At 42.2% G+C, this 19,561-nt stretch overlaps 1 protein-coding gene across 4 annotated transcripts in view; it reads right to left on the minus strand.

The window, feature by feature from the left end:
- Positions 1-13,694, minus strand: part of PIK3CG (phosphatidylinositol-4,5-bisphosphate 3-kinase catalytic subunit gamma) — a 36,506-nt gene extending 22,812 nt beyond the window's left edge. The window contains exons 1-4 of one of the 4 annotated variants that reach the window (XM_082784231.1): positions 13,602-13,694; positions 4,744-6,759; positions 365-430; positions 41-266 (exon numbers count right to left, since the gene is read on the minus strand). In XM_082784231.1, coding sequence (XP_082640357.1) covers positions 41-266; positions 365-430; positions 4,744-6,747 — 2,296 coding nt within the window. In that variant the 5' untranslated portion in view covers positions 6,748-6,759; positions 13,602-13,694. The other 3 variants (XM_082784229.1, XM_082784228.1, XM_082784230.1) reach the window with 3 other exon arrangements.
- Positions 13,695-19,561: the final 5,867 nt, after the last annotated feature.

Genomic DNA, 19,561 nt, shown 5'->3' on the forward strand with positions numbered 1-19,561 from the left:
CAATACTATTACAAATGTAGAAATGCCTGTTAGTGCATACCTTGAGAAGTGACATCGTATTTTTCTGCAGAAACCGATTTTATCTCCATTGTGACTTTATGCAGCAATTCAATTACTTGAACCTGTTTCATGAAATCGTGCAGCATTGCTTTTCCACAGCCCCTAAGATAGGCTTCCAGGATCACAGCAAATCTCTGCTGGTAGTGCATGGACTGGGCAATCTCGCTTCTTAAAAACCAAAACAAGAAGTGACCGATTCTTTTGTTCTAGAGGTGAAGTAAAACATTACAATTAGCACACGTGACAATTTCTTGACATGTTGCCAGTAACGTAGCATGAGTTGGCTGTATTTTAAAGTACTTACCCTCAAACCCCGTTTTAGCAGAAATCTAGCTAATGCACTGTCATGATACGGCTCAAATTTCACAGCCTGAGTAACACAAACAGAGAAGACATGTTAGTAACATATTTAAGGCACTTACATTTTATAGTTGCATTTAATACTTTACAGATGACATACAGAACACACTGATGTAAGAGAAGAAACTGTAATAAAACAGGCCTTTGGAGAAAACAATGTTGAAGAACAAATAAATGCTTTTTGTGCGTGTTTCATTCAGCAAGCTCCTTCTATCTGCAATAAGTTCTTTTCAGATTTGTTATTGATGGCACAAATAAAAGCAAGGCAGGGGCTGGCTAAGCAGTGAGACCAATCTGAGCTCACGAATGCCAGTGAAACAACCCAACACCATTTTCAGGCCACAGCAAAAACCAATAAAATGAGAACAGTCTGCAGTCTGCCTGACACAGGGAATGCTTGAAAAGAATATTGCCAAATAAAATTATGTGTTTGTAATCATTTTTTAATTAAATTTCAATTTGGAAGCACCATTTTTTGACTAAATCCACCACCTCAGGACTCATGCACCAGGGTTTGTGGCTGTGATCCCCAGCACTAACAGCAGCAGCAGAGGATGGAGGAGCAGCTTTTCAGTGCACCTCATCTCAGGCCCTCTTCCCTTCAGCCCCTAATGAACCCCAAACGCAAGGAAGGCTCTGATACATGCCCTATTCTGATGGAGCACAACTAAGAGGAAGACTTCACCAGTTTGTTTTTTTTTTTTTAATGACTCCATGAGCACAGACCTTTTTTCTCTTCCTACAGCCACTCCCTTCCACCTAAGCCCACAGATATTTCAATGCTGCTGCCAACACAGGGTGGAAACAAGAAGTCAACAACTTTTTTTGAAGAGCCAGGACTGGATTATTATTTTTTTAAACTGTTATTCTCACCCTCACCACAACAACCAAGTGTCTACAAAAAAAGAAAAGACGCCTGTCACATGTTCAGGCACTGGGCTGTGGTGGGGAACTTGTCCACTTCAAGTGGGTTTTCCAGCAGCTTCTTTCCTGTTGATTGAAGGAGTTGAGATCCAAGGAGGATCAGATTGAGGCTAACGGGGAAGAAAGGTAGGCATGTATATCCTGTGACATGAAAAGGGAAATAAGAAGCAAACAATCTCTGAACAGTCACAAAATCCCTCATGTAGACAGAGGTGGCTGGAGACTGGTATCAGGTTCTGGAAACAGCGAGCCAGGAAGCAGGGAGATTAAGGACAAAGGGATGTGCAGAGAGTCTGGTGTGTGCACTATGCTCAGCTTTCAGAAGCATCAAAGTATGCCAACCTCTAGCGATAGCTATTCAACACAATATAATGGCTCTTTCAAGACCACTCTGCCCTACAGCTTGCAAAGGAGCAACCAAGGCACCACGAGAGGCCTGAAAAATTCATCAAACCAGTCACAGGGTCCTATGAGCTCTTAAAAAGTATCGCAGCACGCAGCTGTATTTTTATTAGTAGTATTAAAATATCAACACCATTTCTGAAATGTAAATATTTTTGCAGGTTTATTCAAGAGAAAAAAAAAATCAAGCTTTTTCAGTCAGCCTTCTAGAATGAAGCAACCCATAAAAAGCTGTGAAGACTTGTTCCTTCCAGCTGCTGAATGACATTGAAGGAAGCCAAGCACCAGACTTGCCCTTCAAGAGTCTCATAATTCTGCAAGAGCTGTCTTGACCATCTCTGCAATACTGTTTTATTTCCCCAAGCAACAACATCTTATTTAGGAAAGATAATGAAAGCTCACAAGCATACATTGATTATAAGATAAATACAACCTTTTACTTTGTCTGCGAGATTATGGCTATGAGTTGTTTTTTTTTTTTTTTTTTTTTTTTTTTTTTTAATATAAAAAACTCTTTTCACTGCAACAAGGCACCAAAAAGCAATGGTTATTGCATAAATTCAAATGGATTTGCTTGCAGGTCCAAGACAGGCTGTCACAAACCTCGTTGTGGTATATGTTTTGCTGAACGTTTGTACTGCATATCCCTGAAAAAGAACTTCAGAATGAAACACAGCCAAACAACCAGCCATTGTTTCCAAACAAGACCTCCTCAAGTTGCAAACGTATTTTAACATAAAAGAACACTAAAAATATGTATTATGAGTATCCTTATTATGCTTGTTTTTTAGAAATAATTATTTTGTCAGTCTAGCTTTTCTTTTTTCTTCACAGAGGCAATTATCAACATTTGAATACCAATAATAAAAGGTAGCCACTAAAAAAGAGTCTGCTGGCACTTCACCAGGTCCCTGCATGTCAGTGCCTTGTTCGTTCACCAACAGAAAACCTTTACTCACTGCCACTTTACTCACAAGCAGCTCAATCTTTTTTTGTTGGTGTTTGTTTTTCAATGGATTTTGCTGTGTTTTCACTATCCTGACCATGTTTCATCAACTGCACAGAGAACCACAGACCTTTACAGGGAGTTCAGTGGATTTATTTAGGGCATGGCTACTTCTGTCTGGGATAAGCTTGTCGGTAAATAAAACGTTCGATTCCTAGCTGCGCTGGGAGGTAGGATGGGAATATCCTGTGCTCAGTGACATAAGCCATAAAGCTTTCACAAAGACACGCATGTGGAAAGCGATGACTGTTCTCTGAAGAGACATTTTGGATGTGTCTATCAGAGCAGAGGAATGCCTAACATTCATTCATTCTCTGAAAAGCGTGGATTTTCAAACACGCTGTGGTATCAATGCTCTGCTGCAGGGTGCTGAAGGCCCGTGCTCTGTAATTAGCTATGGAAGAAAAGACGAGAGAGCAGCTGAGAGATGAAAGTTGGGAACTAGTAATTTTTTCCCTCTTGGGGATGACAGTATTTTAATTTCATGATATGTTTCTTACTGAAAATGGCACTGTAACGTTAAAATACTATGACTTTATGCTACACTAATTTAATTTACTGTTAGAGAGAGAGATGCTCTTTAAAACTCTCCAGAATTGTATTTCCTGAAAGCAAATCATTTAAAAAAACACATTAAAAAAAGATTATTTCGCCCTCCTTCTCTTAGGCATGTTGATATCAACCAACCACCATCCCAAACCCCTCATTTGGCTACAAAAGTGAATAAAATTGCTGAGCCACACGTAGACTGCAAACCTTGCAGCCAAGCGTATTTATAGCAGCAGCTCCGTGGGAGGTCCAATGAGGTAACCACAGCGGTTCCTTTGGTTAATGCATAAGTGCATAAATTCTGCCTGGGGAGCCTAATCTTCAGACAAGCGAAGACAAGGCTAAAAAGGCTTGTTTAAAGCATTACTGATGTGCAGCAAAGTCTGGAAACCAAACTGCATTTTTGCAGTAACCAGGGCTCTCTCGGAGCACACATAAATTAAAAGCCCCATCCCACAGGTTCCCAGGCTGCAGCATTTCCCCTTTTTTTTTTTTTTTTTTTTTAAATGCCAATTCTGTCCTCTGATTCTCTGAGGAAAAAAAAAAAAAAAAAAAAGATTTCCTGCTCTGCAGGCTGACAGCCCTTCCATGCGAACCAGAGACCTGTCAGCTCGGGGAAGCCTGCGGAGTCGCCGTGCTCCAGGGGACGCGTTTACCACGAAGGACTGTGGGGTTGCACCTTTCATCAGCCATCAGACTCGGCTTCGCCGCTGACAGCCTGCCCAGCTCCAGCACCACTTTGCGGAAAACAAACTGACCAGTTTGCTTGGATAACTGCCATAAACTTTCCAGGCATTTCATCTAGCAGATCGCACACAAAGCACTGCAAATAAATACAGTGGTGATTCATTTCCATTAAAAACAGTTTTTTTCACGCAACTTCCCAGAATGAATTGATTTTATGTATGGAGACGAAACATCCTTTTATTTACTGTAAAAATTGTTTAGAACCTTCTAAATAAATTTGGCTGCCTTAACGGACCAAGACCATCGCCACACATTACGTAACTACGCTGTCATTCTTGACCTAAAATCCAACCTGTTTTTTTATTTGTGCTTTCGCTGTGTTAACATCTGCTTTTGCTTCCTTTCTCTCTAGAAATTGTTAAAGCTGATCAACAGTTTGTCAGTGCTGTGGGATTCAGACCTGACGTGCCCAGGGTTAGGGACAGCACAGTTGGGATTTGCGCCCAACATATGCTAATGTTGACAATTTTCAGAAAAATATACTGGTTTAGATACGAGGCAACAGTGCTACAAAAATAATAACGTAGACAAAAGATGGAAGTGGATGGTATGTTTTGGGTTAATTTGGTTAGTACCACTGCTTTGATTAAAGACCAAAGACTTCAAAACCAGGGCTACTTGCAGGCATGGGAATGGTTATGTGGTAATGCAAATATTCTCAGAAGCCAGAGACCAAGAATGCAAATACCCCTTACCTGCACAAGCTGCAGAAGATAATGAAGAACGTCATCGTCTTCTAAACTTTCCAGTTTTTGAACTGCCATTGCTCGTACATTTTCATCGGAAAAGTTGCAGTCCAGAAGTTGCATTGTGAGTCCAACATCTAAAGTGCTTTGATCCCACGCCTCCTTTTTAGCTAGCAACTGGTACGTTTTGGCCACTATTTCTTGTTGTCCCCATTTGACAGAGCTAAGCAGCTTAGGATACGCCTTGGGGTGCTTTATGCTTTCATATCTAAAGTGCCACAACAGTTCTTTGTCCTCGGGAGAAAGTGGGTTAAGTGGGTCAGTTGCGATGATCTCTTCAAGTTGCTTGCGAAGCTGGTTGGGCATTTCAGCTCGAGTCCTGTCCCCTTGGGAGTCAGATGTTATCCTGTGCTTGGGCAAGGCAATTGGGTGACAGTACTTGTCCAGCACGATTGAGATAGCCATGGAGTTTTCTTTGTCGGGATTAGTTGCCGATGTGAGTTTGTCTGCATTGATACTTCCTTGTTCTTCCCCCTTGCCTGGGATTTTCCACATGTGGAGCACATACTCCCCACTTCGTAGCAGGAAGCGGTGATCTATCAGCAGAAGGTTTACATAATAGAGAAGCTGGGTTTTGCACTTCGAATCGGAGTTGGGGGAGTCATGAGACTGAAGGTTTGTCTTTGTGGACAGTCCCTGCGCTTTACCACAGTATATCTGAAGATTCAGGAGTGCTCCCTTAGGCAGATCCTTGATCTTGATATCAAACTCCAGCCAGATGTTCCACAGAACCTCCTCGGTAAAAGGCTTGGAGGATGTCCTCCTCTGCGAAAGGAGCTGTTGCCCGTGTTGAATGTTAGCCTCAACAAACACCGTAAGATCAGTATTTCTTGGTAAAACTGGGATGTCAATGCCAATTATTTTCACCCTAAATTTCCTGTTACAGTCCCACAAAGAGATAGTGAAGACCCTCTCGTGATCTTTTCCGTCTATTGTCAATTGTTCATGATACCCTGTAACTCCTGTACAGTCATCCACCAACGGCCACTCCTCCTTCTGAACCTCATCCTCGCTTGGGTCGGGGGGGTTGTCTAACACCAGGTGGATTTCCTCCCCATTCTTAAGGCATTGCCTTATCCAGTGAAAATCTTTGATCGGTGTCTCTCCAGTAATGTACTCATCTCTGCCACAAATCCTGAGAACGAAATCCAGTTCGCTGTGGTCTTCAGGAATATCCATCAAAGATTTCTTCTTCGCCATTTTTGTGAAAAAGCTATGGAGAATCATCTCTGGCGTGTCATCTATTGACACTTTAATTTTTTGGCTCGTTGTTCCTCTGTGTATGATTATGAAAATGTTATTATTAGTGATCTTCTTAAACAAATACTCTGGGAGTGGCTTAGATGTAGTCCATGGGTGCATCGCATACAATTTAGGATCCCTACAGGCTACCTCTATCATTCGTGGAGTGACTAATCTGCGGCGGGTAAATTCTAGCTCATCATCATGCACGTTGCTCACATCGGTAACATCATAACCAATTAAATTGTTAAGCTGCCGCTGAAATTCCTGAACTTCCTCTGATGGTTTTTGTTTCTGGACAACGTATATCTTGCCTACCTTCTTCTGTAACACTTTCCAGTACAGTATGCAGTCTAAGGTCTGTAATACTTGATGCTTATCATAAATTTCATACCACTGCCCCTTCTTCTGATACTGGAGAATGAACTGATCCGGGGTGAATGCCTGGTAGAAGTCTGTGGTTTGGCTCATCTCTATTGCACGCATCCAAATCTGTGCTTTCATTTGCTCGACTGTACAGTTTCCAGCTATTTCGAGTAACATCATTTCCGGTATTTTAGTATGTTTATTGCTTGTAGGTAAAATGAACTCAATGGCTATCAGTTCCATTGAGGACAAATTACTCGATGTACAGTAAGGTTTCATTCTTCTCCTCCTTCGTTTGTTTTCCTCTCTCATAACAACAGGCTGTTCATAATCCCCCAGCTCCATGCCAGAAGAAATCTAGCAAAACATAGAAATATTTGGTTATTTTCTCATCTAGATTTTTCTTTACTTTTTCTTTTTTTTTTTTTTTTTTTTTAATTCTTCGTAATTAAAATCACGGGCCAGTCCGAACCCTGCTATGTGTTTTTTAGATTTCCTCTTCCCCTTAATTTCTGGCCATAAAAATTTGATTTATATAAACCACTCCAGACGTAATGTATTCAATCCAAAACCAAATATAACAAAAACCCCCAATGATTAAGTAATTAAAAAAGAGTTTTTAAACAGCCTTTTCAGATTTCACTAAGAATAAGTGGTCTGACTGTATATTTCTGCCATACTGAGTTGCTTTTGCTTCTCTTTAATCAAATTGATTCTTCTGCTGCTTCTTCTGTTTTGATGTTGTTGGTATTAACATAAGTGGATTTTCATAGAAATCAAAAGACACACTATGAGCACAACACTGTCCTACCAAGCTCTAGGAAAGGCTGAAATGAACAAAACAAGCACTTAATTTGCAGACTGGACAGAAGTGAGCCTACTCTCATTTTCCTCTGCCTCTCTTCTTAGTGATGAGGAATAAGGACTTACACCCCAAAAAATCCCTTAAGGTTCAAAAGTCTAGTTCTTGAGACAATTATTTAATATGCATCTGTATTTACACCTAGTGTCCTTCGATGTGCTTTTTAAAAATAAATCAATTCACCAGACTGGTAACACCCAACCATTTTAAAAGCCAGGACTTCCAGTATAAGCTATTACATCGTTACAGAAGAAAAAACACCTAAATTGGGGGTTGGAACTAGATGATTTTAAGGTGCTTTCCAACTCACCCCATTCTATGGTTCTATGACATTTCATTACCCTATACATCCCATCACACCTAAAGCAGCTGTAAAACAATTTTGAATGTCAGTAGTTTACCGTGTTGGCTTTCAGTAAATAAAAAATGTTCGCCGTTAATCTCCATTAATCAATATTAAAGTGGAAGTTATTCACCAAGAGCTCGGGAGAGGAAGGCGGCGTTGGTCGGATGCACTTGCACGAGCTGAGTAAAGTTACAGCGATACATGAACATCTTTTTCAGATGTTTTTTTACAAAAAAACCTTCCTCTAACTGCTGCAAAAACTCAAACGCCATCATAATGATGCCCTAGCAGATAACAGAACAAGATAAAAATATCTTAAATTGAAACAATATAACGTGCTAATGAAAATTATTTTTTCAAGTCCCGGAAAGCAAACAACTGTGGACACCACCTTTATCACTAACAAAACACAAGGAAATATTACCTGCTTATCAAAGAAAGGCTGAATTGCTGAAGACGACTCATTTGTTTAATTTCTGAAGTTCCTTTTTTTTTTTTTTTTTTTTTAAAGGAAGATCATTCACACAACAAATTCTTTGTTTAAGCTGTTCTGCTTTTCTTGCTCGCCCTCCTATCCAGATGCAAAGGAAGTGCTGCACTTACCAGGAAGGAAGTTTTAACCAAGTTGATTATACATACGATTGCTCATTTTTTAAAAAAGTCAGAATGCTTTTCCTGTTACAACAGTAAAAATACATTTGCTGTACAGCAATTTAATTTTAACACACATGCATACAAGACACGCTAACAGCTTGTCTTTAGCACGGGCACAGACTGCTAAAAATAATGTGGGTGGTAAAACTGATGAATCTAAATAAAACTTCTTTAAAATACTGTGAAGATAAAATATATTTTAGGGAACCTAACTACATTACAAGAGTTGAATAAATCATACTAGGTAAAATAAAGCAATTTGCAACATTTCCTTATTTTTATTTGCATGGTGGTAGCCCTTTGAGGACTCCCAGCTTAAATTATTTACAGTTTTTTATGCCAATCTTTGTACAAACATCACGTGGAGTTGGTATATTCCAAGGACCTTGCATGGCAGCCTCACTGACAGAACCACTGGGCAATCTCCCTCCTCGTGCTTTAACTCACCCAGTTATGATTACAAACACCCAGTGAAACCCATTGGAAATGATGACTTAAGATGTGGAAAGAATTTAAATTATGGACTTTCAGCCTTAATTCTTGTGATGAACCACAATCTGAAGAGCTGTTCCTTAGCCAAAAATAATCCCTAAAGGAAAGGATTTGGGAAAGTATTTACAAATCAGAAAGGAAAGACAGAAAAAACTCTAATCTTACCCTTTTCCCTATGATTTTTCCAGGGAAATACTGACAATTTTGAAGAGCAATAAGTAAATGCATGCTACAGAAATGATGACTTTAAGAAAAAGAAAAAAATACAAGACAACAGAAAGGTATTTTAGCAACAGTGAAATGATGGTGTATTTTTTTTTTTTTTTTAAGATACACTTTCTTTTTATCTCATTAGACACCGCCCTTACTAAAAAGAAAAAGAAAAAAAAAAACCTCCCTCTGTATTGGCAAAAAAAGTATCTGATAGCCTCTTACTGCCTCTAATGTGCCATGCACAACCTCTGAAATTACCACTTTGCCAAGGTTAAGAAAGGAAAATACTCTCCAGAGTACGTAACTCTTTTTACTCCTAGCACTGTTTTGCTGGGCAATTAAGACTGATTTCTTTTTACAGATTACATTTTCTTTGCTACAATATTGCTGGAAGCGAGTTTGGGGAAAACACACCCTGTCCCTGCTCCCTTTAGCTTTTAGAGTCAGTCTTTGAAATTGCTCAAGGAATTTGTGAAGGTGCCCTGGACATTTTGCCACCGCCATGAGATCTACCAGTTCTGGCAACAACATCTCCACAACTCATCATTTGGGCACGTGCAGCCCATCAGCTCTCATCAGCTGCAGCCTCTGCAGGATCCCAGCACTACACACGACTTTCCTCCCCACTGAAAAAACGTGCATGGTGCTGGAAAACTTGAGCACTCACCCTTCAGCCTCAACAGCAGTGCCCAGGATGGTGGAGGAGAAGGAGCAGCCAGTATGAAATGCAAAGGAAAAGGAGCTGGAGATGTAGGAAAAGAAATGGAGCAATGTTGAAGGGGGAAATGTGTTTGCAAAACCTATGTTTTGGCGTTCCCTGACTTTGCAGCACTCTTGCAGAGTCTGTATTTTGAAGTACAATATCTAAAACCCATAATATAGTCAGGAATTTCATGTAGGTTTCTCCATGTAAGCATAAGCTATCAGCAGTGTGACTTTTCATGCCGACAGGCAACGTAGTTTTCTCACAAATACCCCTCATTCCAGCAGTCCCTGTGCTGACCTTTCCAGTAAACCTGGACCCGTTGCAGTTTCATTGTTTTTTGCCAGACATAGGACAGCATGCCTGCTTAAAATGTCCTAATTTTGCCACCACGTGATATGTACATAAGGATAAACTTTTCAAAGCCATATACAGATATATTCCATCTCCTCCTACGCTGCCCTAGCTCTTCTCCGTTGATCATGACTATCAAGATGTTTTCAAATGAAGCCCCTCTGCCTCAGGCAGCAGAGAATTACCCTGTATGCTGCTCAACTGCTCTAATTATTGGACATTTTCATCCACTTAAAAAGTCCAGTAGAAAAATACTGTGGGAGAATCAGATATTCCCCAGCAAACTGCATCAGCTACAATGCAAAATGCGTGATGCTTGTGCAACTGCCCATACAAGATGCTCTTCTCCCACGTTCATTTACCATGTCTAGTCCAATCTAGACTTCCAACTCCATCCCCAGTCCAGCTCTGAGCCCTCTTCATGAGCTTCAGAAGTCAGTTTTTGGACCAATGACCATCTCTAACCCCTGCCCCTGTCAGACCGGTGACCATCTCTAACCATTATCTCTGCAATGACAGACAGAAAAGTGTCCCCATTCTTACAGTGACGCCAAAATTATACCCATTTCTTGCTAAACCATGTGTGGGCAAGGCCCAAATGTATTTCCTCATTCATATACATCAGAAAACATTTATAACTGAAAATCTTTTAAAATAACTTCCTAAAACCTTTGTCATGCCAAAGCATTACTTCCAGTATTGACTTTTGCGTATGCCTATTGCAACACCACCACGAAAAAAATTAAAAAATCAACTCTTGTTTTTCTAATTCTTGCAAGCCTCAGCAATTTTGAATTTCCCTGTATCAGGAGAAATGTCCCACCACTGGCTTGTGAATCCTGATGGGGTGCAATGGAGCAGGAGGAGATGGGCCTGTAAAAGGCAACAAAGAAAAGCAAACATGCTCACCTTCATCTCCCATCATGGTCCTATCTAACCACTCAGCTCAGTAAACTGATCACAGCAGCAACAGAAAAAATTGGTTAACTTTCAGCTGGATCGGTTTCTTGATCTTACTCAACACTTGCAGGAGTGGCAGGGCAAGGAAGGGAAAAGAAGGGAGGGGAATGGAACCAGCACTGGTCAGGGTAACTGGGACTGAAACATTCACAGCGGGATTAGGAGATAAATTCATGAGTAAACTTGTGAAGTGATTTGAGAACACTGGTTGAAAGGTGCTTTAAAAAGACAATGTGGTATTATCGTGGTTACTTCATACATTCTGCTGCCAAAACAAGCGTAAAAAAATCAATAGATTGTGTTCGATTTTTACCAGTTGTTTATTCTTTACTAGTTATTATAATGATTTTTTTTTTTCTTACTAGTTTCTGCTTCTGGTTTAATTCACCATGTGAAAAACGTATTTTAAATTAGTCTTTTCATTTTAGTATTAACTCCTTCCCAGACAATATAAGCTACAAGAAAATAGGCACTATCAGAGCAAGAATTACCTCATGCACACGTTATGCAAATATAATAATAACCCATTTACATTCACTCTTTCAGATAAAGCTAGCTTTCGAGATAAATGCAGAAAAAATCAAGCATAAATGACATGACCCGAAGGTTTCCAAGTAACAAACTACATCTGCTTGCCAGCATTGTTCTGTAGGAGACTGCTTTGCATTTGCTAGATAAGAATAAAATTTATCTCCCTAATGTATGTATTACGATGCGGTCCCAAACTACACAGACAACACAAACTAATACATTAAATACGAAAACAACCACGAACACTGTTTTGCTTAGTTCTTTTGTCAAATCCGCTAGCAGCTACTGACTTTCAAGGGAACTAAAACAATGCAGGTTCCCATTAGCAAGTAAACTTCACCACTAATATAGCCGTGTTCTTCACCAGAAAGTATCCTGACCAGCAGACACACCTCAACACCTCTGCCAGAAGGCTGTACAGCGGAGCAGACTGCAACATTACCAGGACTGTGAATATTTTCAGGACCCCCCTATCCTCACCACAAACCTCTGCATACTTTGGTTTCTTCTAAAGGTGTCTCTTTGGGATAGATACCCCAAACCAAACAAAACCTTCCAGCTGGTTCCCAAAATTTTGGACAGGGCGTTTGGCAGAGTCCTGGCTGCGTACGTGACAGGTGATCTACCTTTAGAGCAGCACTTCACAGAGCCTGGAAACACACAGACCGCAGCTATGGCTCCTGCAGTGACTGTTAGGATACAGCCTATCCTTTTAAGTTGTGCTCCTCTTTCCAAATACCGATCTTTACCGATATTTTTTACACTGAAATCCAACTCCACAACGCCCTAAGCAACGCCTGCAGCCATTTTTTGGGGGGTCAGGGCAGATTGTATAGTCTACACGAGCCAGGCGGGCACGAGAGACCCTAACTTGCGAGACGAGGCAATGCAGATATTTACTGAGGAGCTGCAGAGCTGACTCAGGATCCGAAGACCAGCGGGCACAGCCTGCTCCAGCCCTTGCAGCACCCCCTGCTTCCAACCTTCCCCCCGGCCCCGTGCGGAGCGCGGCCCCCGCCCTGAGATGGCGGCCGCCGCCGTGCGCCCGGGAGAGGTGGGGGGACGCCTCCAAACCCCAGCGCTGCCACCTCCAGGGGCCGGGCAGGGCCGGGCCGCGGAGCACCGAGCCCCCGCCGGTGCCCTGCGAGGCTCGGCCGGGCAGGGCAGGGCTTGGGCCGGCCCGGGGTAGGGTCCGGCGGCGCCCCCCGGGCCGCAGCTACTCACCGCAGCGGCGGGGCCGCGGCCCGGCTCCGCGCAGGTGCCTCGGTCTCAGCGGGGAGCGGAGCGGGCCGGGGGCCGGGCGGGAGGCTCCATGGCCGGCGGGAGGCAGCTCCGCAGCCGCCGCCAATCACACGGAGAGGGAACCGGCGCTGGGGCCTCCCCGCCCCGCTCGGCCCGGCCCCGGCCTCCTCAGCTTCAGCCTCAGCCTCAGCCCCGGGCGCTGCGGGATCCCCGTCCCGTCCCGTCCCGTCCCGTCACACCGAGCCGAGGACGAGCTTGGTCCTTACCGGGACCTGCCCGGGCTGTCCCCGAACAGCCCTGCTGATGGTGGGCTGCTCCAGGGCTCCGTGGCCTTCTCCTCTGGACGGGCTTTCATGCTGGCTGATTAGATGTCTACTTGTGCAGGATTAGCCTCTTACTTCTCTTAACCCCCCTCCTTTTTTCTTTTTTTTTTTTTTTTTCTTCCAGCTACTTTTGATTTGAAGGTGCTGGATTCTTGCTGTCCTGCTCGCCTGCTATCTCCAGGCCCCGCAGCCCTGCCTCTCTGCCTTTTGGTCGTGTTCCTCAGCCCCCTGGTGATTCCCGTAGCCTGCCCCTGGGCTCCTGCCAAAGGGGCCGCATGGGTTTTGGAAGGCGCAGCTCTGAGCTGGACACCGCAGTCCTCCAGCTACAGCCCTGCCAAGGCTGCCCGCAGCGGGAGCATTAATTCATCCGCCTTCCAGAGACAGGACGCAAAACACAGCACAGGCATAACCAACCCTTCACTTCCAACCCAAACAAACAGCACCCCGCTACAACCCATTCACTCCCCGGGCTGCTGCCTGCTCCGCTCTGAAAGGAGCTGAGTATTTGTATCTCCTCACCTCTGTTTTGAAACGGGTAACAAGGTTATCTCAGTGATTGTACCCAGACCTTTTCTGACCTTGATCTTGCAATGAGACTCAGAGGAGAACCCCGTGTGGCAAGGAGCCCACATGCTTGCCCTGAATGACGTGCTGACAGAAGGTGACGTCTTCAGGGAGTGCTTGACAAGATCATAGGTTTCCACACAGACTATAAAAGGGAATTTGAATTTTCTATGTGCTCTGTGTTAACCTCCGTAGAGCAAAAATATCAGAAGAGAGTAACTGGTGTGTTCCTGTGTGTTCCTCATACAGATGCTATTGTAAAAGTTTGGATAATTGTCATTATAACAGTGGAGTTCTTCTGACTTAAAAAATCATCTGCATGACAACGCTAAGAGTTGTAATACCAGCCTGAAGCAGAAAGTAATTCAGAAACGATAGTATAAACATGGAGTTTCAAAATTAATGTGTTACACTGAGCAGTGGCTAAATGAAAGTGTAACTATGTACAGCTTCAAGTTCCCTTTTTACAAAGCTGGAAGCAAAATGAAAGCCTTTAACAACCTTCACATGATGTGCCTGCAGCACAGAGGAAACATGGTGAAGATTCACTGAATTTGTGCTTGTTTTTGTCTGATACAGTTGGTAATATTGGTCAGAGAAGTTCAGCTTTGCACAGCACGTGTATTACTGAATGCTTTAAAATAGATTAGAAAACCTTATCAAATAGGAAGCCTCTTTTTTGTTGTTGTTGGCTGGGTCCCCAGATGGATCACTGCAGGAACAGAAATACAGCCAGTTTGGCTACTAATCGTGTTAAAATCCATGGACTTTATTTGGGGATGCACAAACATATGGAGATTTGAGCAGATGAATAAAAAAGACCTTCATTTGTCAAAAGGCAAATACAGAGGGAATAATTTACAGCCTGAGCAAATGACACGTTTCATGTGTCACTTCAGCCAGAATTGTATAAAATATTTTTAAATAGCTATAAATCAACATAATGCTATTTGCAATGAAAGAATAAATTATTTTCTATACACTATTTGAGAAAAGGAGGTAAAATATTTTGTAAGGTGTTACAGAAAAACTGAAAATCTTTGTCATTTCAGGATTCAGTAGCTTAATCAATTATTATTTTTTTTTCATTTAATTTTCAGCTCCTGTATATGCTGCCCACTTACTTATTGCCCTTTATGGCAAGTACAGGCTTTCCTGTTACCAAGCGTGCTCTCTTTATAGGTTGCATAGGTGTTAGAAATATATATTTTAACATTATTTTATCCTGTTGGTTTCCAAAAGTGACTTTAATCTGTTTCCATAATCTATCACTTTCTGTTTTTTTCAGTCAATAGCAGTCTGCAAAATACATTGAAGTGCACATTTCACCATATAAAAATGGAGCTCTAAACATTCAGGAATACCATAGCTTAATGAAGGAAGGTGAAGAATACAATTTGGTATTTAAATGAAGCCGATTTAATCAAAATTAGTCATGCAAAGAAGCAATCATTTTGCTAATATAATCTTGTGGGGTGCAGTCAAAATGCAATTATTTCCTTTATCTTTCAGCTGTAATAAAAATATGACAAGCAATTGCTGTCATGATCTTTAATGGGAGTTTTGGAGGCTGGAAAAACGTAAGATGGTATCTTTTGTGTCCTCTGCACAGTCAAACATCAGTTTTTATGTTGCTTCATGGAGAACTGAGATAAAGAATAACAGCCCCATTAAATGCTCAGCAACAACTTTATGTACCAACATATGTTGGAAATTGGTGTGAATGTTCTATTGTCATTGACAGACTGGGTTCATTGCAGTTTACGGAATAGTATATAATAGTTTGTGCTTTTGTTATTTTTTTATTCCTATATTGCTATCAGAGAAACAATTTTAATTGCAGAAGCTTTATAGGTCCAACACCAATAAAGCCAGAGCCTGGTCACCTCATGCCAGCAATAGCTCCACTCACTTTTGTAATTGCTTCCTTATGTAAAGCACATTGAATAAACCATTGTGGGATACGTTGTGCTTTATGATAGAATCACAGAAAGGTTTGGGATGGAAGGGACCTTAAAGAACATCTCATTCCAAGCCCCCTGCCATGGGCAGGGACACCTCCCACCAGACCAGGATGCCCAAAGCCCCATCCAGCCTGGCCTTGGGCATTTCCAGGGATGAGGCAGCCACAGCTTCTCTGGACAATGGTTGGTAGCTTTCTCCTTTCTTGCAGAATTTATAAATTGGAGTTTTCTAAGTGAGTCATAAACACTTTATGATGCATTCAGTTCAGGATTGAAAATAAATTGACAAAATGTCTTTATTTTACAGCTCTGCCCTGAAAACTGGTCATGTAAATATCCGATCAGCTCTGTTAACTTCATTGTAGTTGCTTCGTCCTTATGCAAGATCATATGTTAACTTTGGTAGCAAAAGTAAGTTTTTTGTTCTTGCTATAACTTTGCAAAAAGCAGAGGAGTGAGCTGGACTTTCTTTGGCTTTTGTATCATGTTCTGAGTGTGGTGGCTGCTCATGTAATGGCTGGAGCTGACAGCTAAGTGTTGCCTGCAGTTCTGTCTACCCCTCACAAGTTTATTTCATGGGAAGGGAAAGGCAACTTCTCTCTTTTTATGCCAGTTCTCATTCACTGCTTGGGGAAGCAGTAGAGTGCTGCTTCCTGAACCAGTGAATGAGAACTGGCATAAAAACTGTAAAAGACTCTGTGGGAGAGTGGTGGGATGCGGAAGAAGAGCAAATGAAGGTTGTGCTCTTGCTGCAGAACCCCTCTCCAAAGGGATGCTAACAGGCAGTTACATCCTCTGTAAATCTTTAAAGATCTGTTGAATGTAACCCTGTGGCCTGGTTGAGAACGGCCTCTGTGAACCTCAAAGCAGAGGCAGGAAAGCTCAAATGAGGAAAAGAGGAGTCTTGTCCATCTCTAGTCCCTTCTGCTCCAAGAAATGCCTGCTCCTTCCTTTTCTTGTGCTAGGTCTGTGCTCCTGCCGATCTAGATTCTGCCTAAAATCCCTCATTTCAAGCACCTCAAGCTTTCAAAACAGGAAGCAGCAGGTGTTCAGAAGGCTTCTGAGATACATCTGCTGAAGGCTTTGTCTCCCATTTTACTGATTTAGGTTCTTGCCCTTCAGAAAAGGTATTTAAAGCACAGGGGTGGGAGTACAAGCTGTTTCCTCCCTGTACCTCTGAAAGTTACATACACACAGCAGTTGAGATGTAAAACTCATGTAATACCTCTCACTGGCTTGAATACATATTTTATCTCTCTCCATGTCTGCGTGGGTTTGTCAGACAGCAATGTTATTCCTCATGGCACCACAGTGTGTGTAAGCAGATCCTTTAAGACCACTGTTTATTCATAAGAGGTGGGTAAACTCACAAGGAGTTTGCGGCTGCTGTCAGAGGTCTCAGTATTAGGTGGTGATGCAACATTGCATCATCTGGGACCTGGCAGAGGAAATGAAAGAGGACAGAAATAGAAATGTAAAGGAGTGCACACTTTAATGAGGCTTCTAGTCTAATAGAGAGCATTATATTAAGTACTCCTAAATATAAGGTACGGATAGCTTTTGCTCAGTCTCTGAAACTCACTCTCACCAAACATAATAAGCCTAATTGGCTGCCCATAGGTTGCAGTGCGAAGCTTCTCTGCGTCAGCTCTCAACTGCATTGCTATTCTCACTGGCCATTATCCTACTGTCTCCATATTTATTACTCTTAATATCTGAAAATTTGCTCTGCTCCATGCTTATTTGTTGGTGCAATCTTCTGTCTGTGAGGGAGTAAATGTGTTCGAATTACATAGGCGTCATGTGATGGGAGACTTTTATCAGAGGATTTATGTATTTCTGTTGTTGTAAATGAGCAACGTAAAATGCTTTCCTTTTAAACTGTCTCATTGCATCCTTCTGTGTATTTAAATAACATATCCTTTACACACACAAGTGTTTCTTACAGGAGTTCTAGGCACCCTGCTGGCTAATTGATCTGCTGTCATAAAACTCGGGAGTACTAAAAAGACATTCACATAGCAATATATTTGGTCCTCACAGTTTAGTTGGATACAGAATCAGCAACAAAGAAAGTTCTTTCCCAGACTGATCTTTTCTGGAAACATACCCTTAACCTTCTCCAAAAGCCTTAGCAGATGGCCTTAGCAGACTGCCCAGAAGATCACCACATTTGGGTTATTCCAGACCAGAGATGAGGATTTAGTTCCAAAGTGCTGAGTCCCGTGTGTGTGGGCAGATCTGTTTCTTTTATGAGGAGGCTGGGAATCCTGTTTGGGTGCTGTGGTTGCATCTGCAGCACTCCACATGCAGGAGACAGTACCTCATCGCAGTGAGGTACTTTGGTAAACAAATACCTAGCCTCACACTGGAATACAGAGCTTCTTTCTTTACAGACAAGTCAAAGTCTTGACAGACAGACTAGCACAACTGAAGTTAATAAAACGCCAGATTCAGACCTGGAACTTTATATATGTGCTTCATAGAAATGAAAAGGTAAAAAAGTGGAGAACCAGTAGGATGGGAAGGGTCAACCCTTATGCTCAAAAGAGGGCAGTGTTATGCTGTGGGTTCATATTCATACTTCATCACATGGCAATCTGTCTTGTATAGACAGTCATCCACTGAGTGTGTCTGCGAGGGCTAGAGACACATGGGAGCATCACCCAAGTAAAACAGCTGATACTGCCAGACATCGTGTGTATTTTAGGATTCCTCGAGTTACCATCACAAATATATTACCTATGAAATGCATGTCCCATACTTTCCTACCTATAGTTGAGAGGCAGGGTTCTCCAGCATGCTTTTGTGAAACTTCTTTAGTCTTTTCCTTTTTGCAGCATGAAGCCTGAGCTGTTCAGTGGGGGAGGACTTGGTACCTCAGCACAGTTTGTGTGGGACTGTCCTGGTCCATCTTGGAAGGCAGTAATCAAAGTCCTGGCCAGAGCCTGTTCTTCACATCACATGTTTCTTATGCCCCAGCTCTGCAGGAAAGACAACTGTGCCCTATTCTCCTTTGAACTGCAGTTCTGCACCCCTAAACACAAGGGGAATGTAACACTATCTGTCTCTGCTCCATGGCTCAGCTGCAGCCACACCACATCATGTATTCACTAGTTAGGTGTGTGATACAAATTTTTACTGTCTTTTATTTTTTGCCCTTAAAATTTAGCAGGTGGCCAGAACATGCTTTCCAGAGCATGCAGGACACGATGATCCCAAGTACATTATTCAGACTAGTGTACCTCCAGGCTTTGTCAGGCCAGCTTGCCTGTGTGCAGCTCTGTGGCTATAAAGAGGAAGGGCATGGAGTTGGATCTCTTCACGGTAGTTCATCTGGTTGTCTATCAACTACTGAAGAGACATAGCCCACAATATTCATCTCCTGAACAACGTTCAGAGTCTCTCTGATGCATTTCAAAAGCTACAGGAAGTCCTCCTAAATTCACATAATGAGACAGACATACAGGAGCCTTGTGTTTCATCCCAGCAGGAAGCAATTGTTCTTCCCTGTGAAGCTGATGCTCTTTCCCAGTATTCTTCCTGTGTACCTCCAATAACAAAATGCTTTGGCTGAGATGATATAATTTTCCATGTTGAAGAGGTGACTGAACACTAGACAGACAAGATGCTGCAGTGTTTCCACAGTATACCTCAGTACCCCAAAAGCGTCAGGTAGGTGGACAATAAAGATATATATATGAGGTACACATGGGAAGATACACACGGGCGCTCCTTCAATGGTCTCAGATGATCTAAAATACTCCAGATAGTCCTTGGACTCTTCTTGGATTCCGTTAAAAAGAAGAAAGTAGATGGGTGGAAGGTGAATCTCTGCTATGCCTGAAGGAGGATGCTTCCATCTAGGGAAGGCCATTCCACCAGGAATGACCTTCCTTCATTGAGGAGTGATTGGTATTAGGGATGAACCTAATGAACAAACTTAATGAA

This window comes from Aythya marila, assembly GCF_965140915.1.
Source record: "Aythya marila genome assembly, chromosome: 1".
NCBI lineage: Eukaryota > Metazoa > Chordata > Aves > Anseriformes > Anatidae > Aythya > Aythya marila.